Here is a 13025-nt window from a genome sequence, read left to right as displayed (position 1 = left end):
ATCTACATGACATGCTCCATGCAGCCTTCATCGTCTTAATGAAGAATTGCACACCAAAAAGACGCAACATATGAATTCGAAATAAGCTCTACACAGAAATTGACTGGACACGAATCATCCAAATTTAAGCTTGCGATTATCACAACACTGACAGGAAACATTCTCTTCAAGAAAAAGAAAAAACACCAAGAGAGACAGAACTGATTCAAACTTCAGAACACAAGAGTAGCAACTGATCAGCATCATAACCTGATGGCAGCATAAAACCACCAACATTTAACATGACAGTCTGGTTACAAACTTTACTGACAATGTCTAATCTTAATGGTACCAAGTATACATCACAACACCTCTCGCCGGCACTAAATCATCAAAACAGACCACAAGGAGCTGTTATCGAATTTCATATTTAATATAGGCGTCCCCAATAACAAAATTTGCTGCTCACAAATGCACAGAGGAAGCAAAACATAATACTAGTACAAAAAGAGGCAAGAGTAACACGGCCGGAGCATTACAAACATGTCTAAGAAGTAAACATTAAAGCTGGAGTAACTGTGCTAAGCCATGTAAATCGCCATATGTTCCCAATTTTTCAGTTTGACAATTATTTGTGTTTGTGTTTCTAAGGATAACTATCACCAGAATCGGGTGACACTACTGCAGGGAGGGCTTCTAGTCAATCTTAACAGACGAGAAGAGGTAGTGGACGAAGTAGAACGAGAGCAAGAAGCCGATGGCACCAGTAGACAGCATGATGGCAAATGCCATGATCAGGGAGTAGCCAAGGTAGAGCGTCGCGGAGACTGGCCCGCTCAGGCTCCTGAGGTCGAACACCAGGTAGTTGATGGAGTATAGGAAGACGAAGAAAGCAACGGAGCCAGAAGCAAAGAAGGCTTTCCACCACCACTTCCAGTCCTCCACGCAAAGATGCATGTAGGTCAGGACCAGAGAAACCTCACCACAGACTATGACCAGCAGGAAGAGGACAATGAACAGGAAGCCAAAGACATAGTAGAACCTCCCCAGCCAGATGCTAGAAAGGATGAAGAAGAGCTCAATGAAAAGGGTGCCGAAAGGCAATGTTCCTGCACCAAGCACAAGCAGCCATGAAGGGAACTTGCGCTCAGGGATCTCTCTTGGGATTTGGTTGGTACGGACAGGGAATTCTATGCCTGCAGCCCGTGTGCCTAGCAAGCCTCCAATAAGAGTGAGTGGCACGGAGATGCAGAACCACAGGGCCAAGAGGGTGAAGAAGAGTGAAATAGGTAAAGCTCCAGTGCTCTTCTTACCCCACAGGATGGAATTCAGCACGGTCAAGATGATGAAAACAATGCCAGGGAAGAAGCAGGAGGTCAGCCAAGCAACAGATTTCCACCCTTCTGTGGATTGTTTGATAGTCCTCCAGAGACGGACACCAACATATCCAGCAATAATTCCAAGGAAGAGGTAGAGGACGATCATTCCGGTCAAGAGCATTCCCCTGGAAGCAGGTGAGAGGAAACCCAGAGCAGCAAACACGATTGTAACGACTGCCATGCCGGTGATCTGGATACCATCAGCGACCATAACACACAACAGCTTTGAGCAGCAGGGCTCCCTGAAGACATCACCAACAACAAGCTTCCATCCTGAAAGCTCCTCATTCATCTGAGCTTGGGCTTCTTTGTCCATCTCCTCATAACGTGTCAGATCCCTTCGGACAGTCCTCAAGAATATGACGAACACAATACCAGCCAAGAAGAAGACAACCATCATGGAGTTCATGATTGAGAACCAGTGCACCTTAGCACCATCCATCTTCAGGTACGCATCCCACCTTGACGGCCACTTGATGTTGCTCTTGACATACTCAACCTCATAGGTAAATGTAATCCGCTCCTTTTCACGGATCACCTGAGACTTCTCAAGCTCCAACGGGCAGTTCACAGAGTCAACCTTGTCATACATCCTGAGCTTGGACATGGCTGCAGGATCACGCTTCACACTGCAAGGAACAACCTCAAAGCCAACAATCTGGAAGCCGCTCTTGCGGTCAGACTCAACCATAGCAACACCATCCTCACTTGTGACCACAACATCACCTTGCGCCTGGTACGGATGAACCAAAACCCTGAACTTGAGATGGTTGATGATATAATCCTCGCTGCTCCCCATGGGGTTGTACCCGACAGGGTATCCGGTCCACTGGATTGTCATCCCATTCTGCTCAGTGAACCTCATGACCGGCAGATTGTCCAGGATCATGTTGACCTGGTACAGATTCCGCGCCCGGTTCTTCAACAGCTCGGCCTGCTCCTTGGTGAGCGGGTCGGTGGTGCAAAGGTACAGCGACTCGTTGGTGTTGACGTGGAAGTGGTACGGCGAGTTGTCGATCTGGTCACCCATGAGAACCTCGCCGAGGTTCTCGGCACTCTTCTTGACGCCTTCCGTGGGCTTGCAGTAGGGAAGGCTGTAGTAGCTGAAGGGCAGCTCGGTCTCGATGGACGTGAGCGAGTTGACCTTGGCTGCGATCGTTTCGCCGGCTTCGTAGGTGTGCATGAAGGTGCCCGGGAGGTAGAAGGCGTCGGCGATGGGCTGCAGGCTCAGTAGAATGACCAGCAGGGAAGCCGAGATCCACCGGGCCGATGGCATCTTGGAGACCATTGCAGCAACAGACTCCTTGCAGGCGATCAATCAAGAGCTCCACCTGGACGAAAATTGTATAGAAGAAACACGGATCAATTCATTTCACAGAATCGCCATATTTTTTTTTGTTTCGTTGATGTAATCATGAGCAGATAGCAACAAAACACATAATTAAAGAGAACAGGAACGCATGTGCATCGAACAGAGTACTCATTTATCTAACCGCCAACATGCATGCGCGAAATCAAACACAGACGATCTACCGAGCACAGACCAATACTCCTACACCCGAAGCTGCGGAGATAGCAAGCAACAGAGACACGTAATCGACCGATCCTCTGAAACCGACAATAACAACAACCGCCATTCACCGGGAAGAACGAACGAGCATGTCTGGACCAGCCAACAATCCCCTGAAATTGACTACGATAACCAGCGGGAAAACGAACTATACCAACAGCGGCCCGACGAGGCGGCACGGATCCCGCTCTAACCCGACCCAGCCACAGCGGCAGAGGCAGAGGATCCAGATCCGGCCGCCCAGACGGTCGACGGGTAACGCAGGGAAGAAGAAGAAGGAAATGGGGGAGCTGGGGGGAGAAGGGAAGGGGCGGTCACCTCAGATCTGGATCGCGGGGTGCGGACAAGGAGGAGGCGGCGACCTGGGCGAGGTCAAAACATGGGCGACGCTCCCGAGCCCGAGGCCACCCGCCCCTCTCTCTCTCTCTATCTCTCCGTCCGCCCTCGAGATCGAGGACGAGGACGAGAAGAATACAGCAGGGAAGTAAACGCTCGGCCGGCAAAATCGAGGGAGAGGGCACGAACCCCGCCAATCTTATACTACTACTTGTACTACTCCCGCAAACACGCACACACGCGCCACTCAAATCGGCGCAGTTTTGATTTCTTCCCCTCTCAAATCTACAGCCGCGCGCTGTTTGAATTCGGAGGACATTTGTGTTTTTTTGGGGGAGATTTGAAGGTTTATGAGGTAGGTCGTGGACCGGTTCGGTGCTCCAGGCCGGGCCCCGCCGCTGGTGTTGGTCAGCAGTCTACACGTGGTGGTACGTGTGGCGATTTGGTCCCGGTTTGACCCGGGTGGGTTGGGCAGGTTGGCGGGGAGCCTAACCGGGAGAGTGACATGTGGGCCCAGCCAAAACGCCGGAACGGGGATGTGCGGCATGTGCTCGTGTACGGTACGGTTGTGCTACTGCCTCGTATCGGTCGGTCTCCCGTTTCAGATCTGGACCGTCGGTGGGGTTGGTACGGTTCTCCTTTCCTTTTTCTTTTTTTTAGCGGTGAAGGGTTGGTATGGTTCTTGGAAGCTGCTGCAAAACGCCAACGCAGATGAATACTCCTACACAGTAGATTCCGGAATACTGCAGGTCTGCAGCTTCCCACCCAGGAGCACGCAGGCAATCGCGGCGCCTTTTTCCTGTCGAAAATACAGGTGGAGGTGGCGTTTTCGTTCCAGAAGGAAACATGAAGATGACCCTTGGAGCACCAAATTTGACCTTGAAGCATGAAGACACGTCCAGTCAGTATTTGAATGTGATCCTTTTTTACTTCATATCTGTGTGTCCATGCATTCATGTCTTTTATTTTATTTTCTTATACGTCTGGTCACATACATGTGATTAATAAAGATGGAGAGAGAAAGAAAATAATAATAATAAGGAAAAAATATTTGTGGTTGGTCCAATTTTATGTGACGGACGCAACACTATTGCCCAGAGACTCCTCGTACTCATCTTATATATAAGATGAATATAAACAATGGCGGATAGCCTGTCATTTAAGATGGATTTGAGGGATTCGATTGAATCAACTTTTTGCTTCTCCCTCATGTCTCATGAGTGAGTCAAATTGGAAAATTTGATTGTAGATGCTCTTAGAGCATCCACAACCGGTTAAACCGGCCTCAAACGCCCGGGTGGTCACTGGCTGGTCACAAAAAAGACTCACTCGAACACTTTAAACCGATCTCAAGAGTCATGATGTCTGGTCCTCCTCATATCCAGCCAAAATTTAGGGCGATATGGGACGGCCCGGACGCATCCGCCATGTTAGCCCGACCCACCATTGACCCCAATTTATCCACACATAAACCACGTCTGCCATTTTAGCCCGGCCCACCTCTAACCCCCAATTTGCCCCCACAAAACCCCTAATCCGGAGCAAACCCTACATTCCACTTCACTTCAATCCGCTCCGTCTCTTCTTGTTCCTTTCTTGGTTTCAATCCAATCCAACATTCATCCACCATGTCGAGCTTCGGCAGCCGCTCCGACTATGGCTGACTGGGACGCTTTTGTGTGCGAGGCGGCCGATGACGAGGATGAGTTGTCCCTCCGCATCACGATGGAGCGGGCGGGTGGACATGCGGTGAGGAGGGGGCAGTTCCGAATCTGCTGTGTCGCCACTCACCCACCGACGCAGCGCGGACGCGGAGTTGCCCCCCCCCCCCTCGGCGCACAGCTCCCGCATGGGAAGCTTAGTCTTCCATCGACCACCTTCTGTGTCGGAGGCTGCTCCGCAAGGGCATCAATGGGGGCTAGTTCCCGCTCTGTCGGCGCCACGGACGTGCCCGCCTGAATCGGAGGCGCGCGTCGCACGCTGCAAGAGGCAGCGGGCAAGGGAGAGAGAGGCGGTTGCACAGTCCTCTCGTCGAGGTCACGGGATGCCGGCAGTGCCAACGAGGAGGAGCGACTCCTTGCGTGGGTCTATGTCCAGTCACTTATGATGGCGAAAACGGACGCCCGCCGACTCCGGAGGAAGAACGCCAAGGCGCTCCGGCTTTAGCAGTCCGGGCGCAAGGTAGCGGAGGCAGCGACAAGGGTGGTGAAACTCAAGCTGTAGCAGGACCGCATCGTCCGATGATTGGAGGGCTACATCGTCACCTCCTCTTCCTTCTGCTCCGACGGCTACGTCGACCCGCATCCTGCCGTGGACGCCTACAGCAATGTCAGCGACCGGAAGGGCAAAGGGCCGGCGAGGAAGTGATGAAGCTCACTCCGTCATTCAACTTTAATTTTTTGCTTTTAGTAATCCTGGTTGAATTTGCCCGTCCGCTGAACCATGGTGAATTTTGGTAAAGTTTATGTGAATGATGTTTGTTTTTTTTATGTCCATTTGCTCAAGTTGTTGTATGTCCGTTTGATCTGTACAGTTTAATTCTACGTTGCATGCTTTAGTATGGATATAATGATATGAGATTCACGGCCGTGGACGAAAAAATGTAAGGAGTGTAAGATCACTTTTCACGGGCGTATAGCATGCGGGATTTTGACAGAATGCAGATGCTCTTACAGTCACATTTTTCCGGTGAGACGTTGGGCGACAGATCCTCCGATTTGTAAAATGGGGTATAAACAAGACGACAGCCACCCACCATAAAATGTGGGGTCGATGACCAACCTACAACCTGCATAGAACTCAGATGCGCTCCGACGGCCCGTCCAGCTACGCAGATGCGATCTCCAACCTGTCGTCGTGATGACTTGCTTGCTTGCCACTCACACTCCCTTTCCCGAGCCAAAAATATGCATGGTACAAATTTAAAACGGTTCGCGATCCCAGTAGCACGTCGCAACCTCGCGCTGCCACTCATCAATGAATCCTTTGCATTTCTTAGCAGACAATCATCGCCGAGCTCGTGCGTACATGTCTGGTGGAAGAAAAAGGGCCGGGTTGGTGTGAAGAAGCCGCGACGTCAACCGACGAACGAAACCGACGACGACCCACCAAGGAAAACGAAGTTTTGGTTAGAAAAACAACGAGAGGAGGGTGAGCAGAGCTGCTGCTGCATGAGCACGAAAAGGGGCACGTTAACTTCAGGAAGAAAAGGGGCACGTTCCTTGGAGAGAACACTACCCAGTCGGGCCTGTCATCAGAGAGGCCAGCAAAATGCTATGCATCCGGCGTAAAAGTACATCCCCGAGCTGAATTTTGCCATGTACTCCCTCTGTTCCTAAATATAAGTCTTTTAAGAGATTTCACTAAGGGACTACATACGGAGCAAAATGAGTGAATCTACACTTTAAAGTATGTCTATATACATCCGTATGTAATCCTCTAGTAAAACCTTTAAAAAGACTTATATTTAAGAACGAAGGGAGTACTACTGTAGGATTTTAGCACCCATGACCCTTCCTCTCTGATGTACTGCTGGTAAAGCTGCAGGGGAATGTGGGGCTGTAGAGGAAGATGGACGTGTGGAACTGAATTTTACACCTGCACGCGTCGGCGTCAGGTTCCTGGTGCGTTTTAGTTTCGTTTCTGGCAATTGATGCACTCGGAGAAGGGGGTTTCGGTGGCAATCCTACCGAGTTCGTTGTGCTCCCAGAGTGCTCTCGCTCGCTGGTTGCTAGAGTGGTTTGCAGGTGTGTCGGCGGCGGATAGGGAGACTATGATGCAAGCTGCATATGGGCTCTGGTTAGCACGGAATGACACTAGAGAGGGGAAACAGATTGCTCCTCCACATGAAATCATGGCCAGTGTAGCTCAACACATGGAGGAATGGCACGAGGTCAATGGGAAGACGCCACCGGTGCCGAAGGTAAAACTTCCATAGCGATGGAGGCCACCAGATGAAGGTTGGGTTAAGGTGAATTCCGATGGTGCGGTGCCCAGGCGGGGCGAGGGTGTGGGGGGGGGGGGGGGAGGTGCAGTGCTTCGCGATCACAACGGGGCCTTCCTGGCGGCTAGCTGTCATCATTTCCCCACTACAGTCGACCCTACCTCAGCTGAGATCCTTGCTTGCAAACGGGCTCTCCAACTGGCGTTGGAGATCATTGCTACTAGGGTGCACGTCGAGCTGGATGCGAAGGAGGTGGTGGAGATGTTGAACAATCAGGCCAAGAATCTGTCGGCGTTGGGACCGTGGATCCAGGAGGTTAAATCTTTAATGGGGATGTTTGATGATGCCAAGGTCTCGTGGGTGCGTTGTCCGGCGAATGGTGCTGCTGATAAGTTAGCTAAGGTTGGGCTGGAAGATAAACTTTGGTTGGGGGTTCCTCCGAATGTTGTTCTCTCTATTATCTCGGATGAAATTACGAGTTTCCTAGAGTAAATAAAGCGGCAATTTTCCCTTCAAAAAAAAAGACTGAGAGGAACGGCCGAACGACAAAAGGGGTGGAAGAATACGGCGCGGCAACACAAGCAGCAATTGAATGCGACCTCCTTCCAGACGAAAACAAGGCAAAAGTTCATCAAGATCAACACGGCCGGTCACTGAGTAAAGCAAAGCACCACCTTCCAAGTGAATTGAGGTTTCAACGGCCGTTGGTACGAGAAAGTGGTGAAGGGCGAGTGCCCAGTGAAGAAACGCATGAGGTTGCCTACTGATCCTGATCAAGCGTGTGCGAAATCACCACCCGATCATATATTTCCACCGTTTCTAAATATAAGATCATTCAAAGATTGCAATATAGACTACGTACGGAGAAAAAAAAAAACTATTAGAGATTGCAATATGGACTACATACTATGTAGCACCTCACATGTTCTATTTATAAGGCAAAGATATTAGATCCACCATTCCACCGTCACAGGTACACACAAGTGGTTTACTACTACTATTAGGCTCTTAGGAGAAGCATAAGCAACAAAGACTGCACCGAGATGCTCTAGATTCAAGCAAATAACTAGGCAACATTTGTGTTCTCGGAAGTACTCCACCTTTCAGCATTACGTGACTGCAAAAAAGGAAGAAAACAAAACAGGGCGATATGGGCACAGAACCGTCGAAATTATGTACCCCACCTTTCAGCATTACGTGACTGCAGAAAAGGAAGAAAATTTAACGGGGTGATATGGGCATAGAACCCTCGAAATTATGGTGTGATATGCGAAAAGCATAGTAAACTGCACGTCAGAGTAATGGAACTGTCTCTTGCAGATTTCAGAATCAACTTTAACTTGAGGAAAGTGAATGCACACAGGAGCAAGCCTAATGAAAGCTGGAGCCACTAGACATACAGTTAAATCGTTACCATAGATAACTAATCCCTCCGTTCCTAAATATAAGTCTTTTTAGAGATTTTACTATGAACTACATATGGATGTATAGACATACTTTAGAGCGTAGATTGACTCATTTTGCTTCGTACGTAGTCCGTAATGGAATCTTTAAAAAGACTTATATTTAGGAATGGAGGCAGAACATGCCACTGTTATTCATAAAGGAATAATAACATAAAGGAGTACCATGCCTAATTAGGAAAAACTGAATTATGCCATACAGAATCTTGGGCGAATACACAAGTCAGAAAATAGCAAGTTAGCATGCATCCATGAGAAACATAATTTTGCACAGATCTGTTACACCGCAAAGACAAAATAATTCTCCCATGACAAACTTATCTTGGAGAAGAGAAAAATGGAACCAACAGTTGCACAAGGCGCAAGGACGTGGCAAAATTCACGATTTTAAGAGAGCATTTGTATCAACGAATGTTGAAGCAAAGAGAAGAGAAAAACATTACAAGCTTAAAATCACATCTACTAGAACATACCAGATGTATCGTAGTACAACAGTATCAAGACTCTCAGTAATATGCTACATTAAGAGTGGCACAACCGTGTAGATGGCCTTCCAATGCCGGATCAAAGCACTGTACAATCCTTGGGGATTTGCAAGATAATGCCTTCAATCAATCTTGACGTTTGAGAAAAGGTAGTGAACGAAAGAGAATGATGTCAGGAACCCAACAGTCCCAGTGGCTAGCATGATGGCAAGAGAGACAATGAAAGCATATCCAATATAGAGCGTAGCAGAAACTGGCCCACTCAAGCTTCTGAGATCAAACACCAGGTAGTTGATAGAGTAGAGGAACACATAAAATGCCACTGCTCCGGAGGCAAAGAAAGCTTTCCACCACCACCTCCAGTCCTCAGCACAGAGATGCATGTACGTAAGAACAACAGATACCTCAGCGCATACCACAACCAGCAGAAGGAGCACAACAAGGAGGAACCCAAAAACATAATAGAACCTTCCGAGCCAGATGCTTGAAAGAATGAAGAAGAGCTCAATGAAGAGTGTTCCGAAAGGTAGGGTTCCAGCACCAAATATGAGGAGCCATGAGTAATTCTTCGCAGGGATTTCTCTTGGTATTTGATTGGTTCGGACAGGAAATTCAATTGGCTCAGCCCTTGTTCCAAGGAAACCACCTAGAAGGGTAAGTGGCACCGAGATACAGAACCACAAGGAGAGAAGAGTGAAGAAAAGTGAAATAGGAAGGGCTCCAGTACTATTTCTTGACCACAGCATGAAGTTCAATACAGTGAGGACAATGAAGACAATGCCAGGGAAAAAACAGGCAGTCGACCAGGAGACAGACCTCCATCCCTCAGAAGTTCCTTTTACAGTCCTCCACAGCCTGACAGCAGCATATCCAGCCAAAATTCCAAGTAGCATATAAAGGAATATCATCCCTGTCAACAGCATTCCTCTAGATGCAGGAGACATGAATCCAAAGGTGGCAAAGAAAATGGTGACAATTGCCATACCCAGAATTTGAACCCCATCGCCAATCATAACACAGAACAGCTTTGATGAGGTTGGCTCTCTGAAAACATCTCCAACAACCAGCTTCCACCCAGAGAGCTCCTCATTCATCTGAGCTTGGGACTCCTTATCCAGCTCCTCATATCTAGTCAAGTCCCTCCTCACTGTCCGCAATAATATGACAAAAACAATGCCAGCCAAGAACAGTATTACCATCAATGAGTTCATAATTGAGAACCAATGAATTTTCGCACCCTCCATCTTCAGGTATGCATCCCACCGTGATGGCCATCTGATGTCACTGTTTACAAATTCAACCTCATATGTAAAAGTAATCTGCTCCTTCTCCCTGACCATTTGAGAATTCTCCAACTCCACAGGGCAATTCACAGAATCAACCTTTTCATACATCAAAAGTTTCGACATGGCTTCAGGATCACGCTTCACACTGCATGGGACAACCTCAAATCCCACTATCTCGTACCCAGACTTGGCATCAGTGTCAGTGTCAGTGTCCGAGATCACTTCCATTCCTTCCCCAGTTCCAACGACTCTCACTTTACCTCCTTCATACTTATGGACCAAGACCTTAAATTTCAGGTGATTAATGATGTAGACGTCGGAGGTACCTTCTGGGGTATAACCAACTGGATAGCCTGTCCACTGAATGGTCATTCCATTCTGCTCAGTAAACCTCCTCACAGGAAGATTGTCAAGAATCATGTTCACCTGGTAGAGGTCCCGGCTTCGCTGCTTGAGGAGATTCACATCACCCTCATCAAGTGGACTCGTGGTGCACAGATAGAGCGATTCATTGACATTGACACGGAAACGGTAAGGGGAATTATCAATCTGGTCACCCATAAGGAGCTCCCCCAGATTTTCAGCACTCTTCTTTATCCCATCCTTAGGACGGCAATATGGGAGGCTGTAGTAGCTGAAAGGCAGTTCTGTCTCGATGGACGTGAGCGAGTTCACCTTTGCTCCTATCTCCTCGCCTTGCCGGTACGTGTGCATGTAACTACCTGGCAAGTAGAACGCCTCACAAGCAGGAGACATCACAAGAAACACCACTAACAAAGCAGAGAATATCCAGCCCTTAGCCATGATTGCCAGTTCCCAGGAACCTCTGCCTAACACCTGAAACCAAACGGAAGAAGATCAACAGTCAGTTCCTCTAACTATAGGTGATACGCCAAGCAAATACATCAGCACCAAATAAACATAAGACTGCCGAAAATGGCTATTGCCCCGCTTTACAGATAAAGCAAACGACCACGCACAACCAAGTTCATGCAAGCACGGAAGTTCAACAGCAAACAAAGAGGTTCAAACAGGAAAAACAAAAAAAGCAAAGGCCGTGCTGGGACAACAGCACAAAACAAGCCCAGGCGACAAAGCTTAGCCTCACGGAGGATCGAAGACTAAAATAAGACTGGCAGCAAGGTCCTTGTAACTCCTTGTAAAGGTGTCGACTGCAGGCCAATCACTGCCCTTGCTGAGGGGCTTCCATTGCTCAGAAATTCATAAGACTACAATATGGCTAGTTGATAACTCGATATTTCTCCGTAAGCAGCATAACATACACTTATTGCAGAATGAAAGAAGGCCTGGCCAAAGGTGCTAAATGTAAACCAATTCATAGTCGTTCTTTAACCATCCATGTTAACAGTGCACAGGACATGACATCACGAAACAATAAGCATAGTCGTTCTTTAACCATCCATGTTAACAGTGTACAGGACATGACATCACGAAACAATAAGCAAACAGATAATAAACATGTATGGGGAAATTTCTGCCAACAACAACAACAAGAAAAACAAAGCTGTTGTTGTTGGCAAAAATTTCCCCATATATGTTTATTATCTGTTTTCCCAGAGAGAATAAAATAGAATGCTCATGCGGCCATGCACAGAATAAAATAAAATGCTCAAGCGCCCATGCACCGGATGCTCGCCAAGACAACTTCCAGGAACTAGGGAAAAAGCGGCATCCATCAGTAGTAACAGCGCATCTTGCATTGCGCCAACCAGGCATCCCAAACGCAAAGACTAAATCCAACGTGCCGCGAATTAGAAGCAGTCAGCGGATGACCTGCTGGTACGACCAGGTAAGCGCCACCTAAATCAGCAAACGAGTTCTAAGAAACTAAATCAGCGACAAATCTTAAACAGTAGCACTGTGGTTGCTTCCAGTATCGCTCAAACATTTGCTCGGCTCGACCCTAGAATCGAAAACCACTCCCGAATCGTGGTACGGGAGCGCCGCAGGCGAACAGATCTGCGCCGCCGCCAAGCGAGCGGGTAAACAGGAACGGCGTAGGCACGAACCCGCGAGCTAAGGCCGCCCCCAGATCTAGACGAAGCAGGCGCCGGCGCGCAGACTGAAACGGGAAGGGGAAATGAGGGAGGGATCGATCGATCCGAACCTTGGCACCGGAGACGGAGGCGACGGTGGGAGGATATGCTCGTCGGCGTGAGCGGCACAATTTGCAGCAGCGAACCAACTGCTCAGTCCAGAGTCCAGACCTCCCCTTCCGGAAGAAGGAGGTAAGCGATTTTACTGTCACCGGATGGGCTAATTTGGGCTTACGTTGCAAGGCTGCATTTAGGTTGGGCTCGGCTTGCCAAGGCTGTTAGTGGACTTGATTCTAAAAAAATAAAATGTCTTAGTCCTTTTTCTCAACAACAAAAAAATGCGTTAGTGGAATATTACTTTTAGGGGATCAACTAAACTCATAGACTGAGGTTTAGGTTTCAGTAACTCCCGCGATCCATTATCTATAAACTAATTTCATAATGTCTTTTCGAGTGTGAATCAACCTATGGTTGAATGGTTAGAAGAACACTCGTATCCCCAGCCGAGCAGGGTACAACTCCCGGTG

The 13025-nt window shown here is 48.4% G+C and overlaps 2 protein-coding genes across 3 annotated transcripts; both read right to left on the bottom strand.

Annotated features, from left to right (window-relative positions):
* Positions 1 to 363: 363 nt before the first annotated feature.
* On the bottom strand, positions 364 to 3580 carry LOC123401035 (transmembrane 9 superfamily member 12-like). Of its 2 annotated transcripts, none has more exons than XM_045094751.1 (2): positions 3247 to 3580; positions 364 to 2689 (listed from the first exon to the last, which is right to left on the bottom strand). In XM_045094751.1, the coding sequence occupies exon 2, from the start codon at positions 2644 to 2646 to the stop codon at positions 676 to 678; it is 1971 nt and encodes a 656-aa protein (XP_044950686.1). In that variant the 5' UTR covers positions 2647 to 2689; positions 3247 to 3580; the 3' UTR covers positions 364 to 675. The 2 variants fall into 2 exon arrangements, with proteins under 2 accessions (XP_044950686.1, XP_044950687.1); XM_045094752.1 differs by lacking the exon at positions 3247 to 3580 and adding an exon at positions 3083 to 3239.
* A 5460-nt stretch (positions 3581 to 9040) lies between these two features.
* Positions 9041 to 12682, bottom strand: LOC123401030 (transmembrane 9 superfamily member 12-like). The gene is made up of 2 exons (XM_045094745.1): positions 12570 to 12682; positions 9041 to 11278 (listed from the first exon to the last, which is right to left on the bottom strand). The coding sequence occupies exon 2, from the start codon at positions 11243 to 11245 to the stop codon at positions 9278 to 9280; it is 1968 nt and encodes a 655-aa protein (XP_044950680.1). The 5' UTR covers positions 11246 to 11278; positions 12570 to 12682; the 3' UTR covers positions 9041 to 9277.
* Between the last annotated feature and the right edge of the window lie 343 nt (positions 12683 to 13025).

The sequence above is a fragment of the Hordeum vulgare genome, chromosome 6H (genome assembly GCF_904849725.1).
Source record: "Hordeum vulgare subsp. vulgare chromosome 6H, MorexV3_pseudomolecules_assembly, whole genome shotgun sequence".
Taxonomy (NCBI): domain Eukaryota; kingdom Viridiplantae; phylum Streptophyta; class Magnoliopsida; order Poales; family Poaceae; genus Hordeum; species Hordeum vulgare.
The sequence above is the reverse complement of the archived record's forward strand: the minus strand, read 5'-3'. Positions and strand labels throughout refer to the sequence as shown.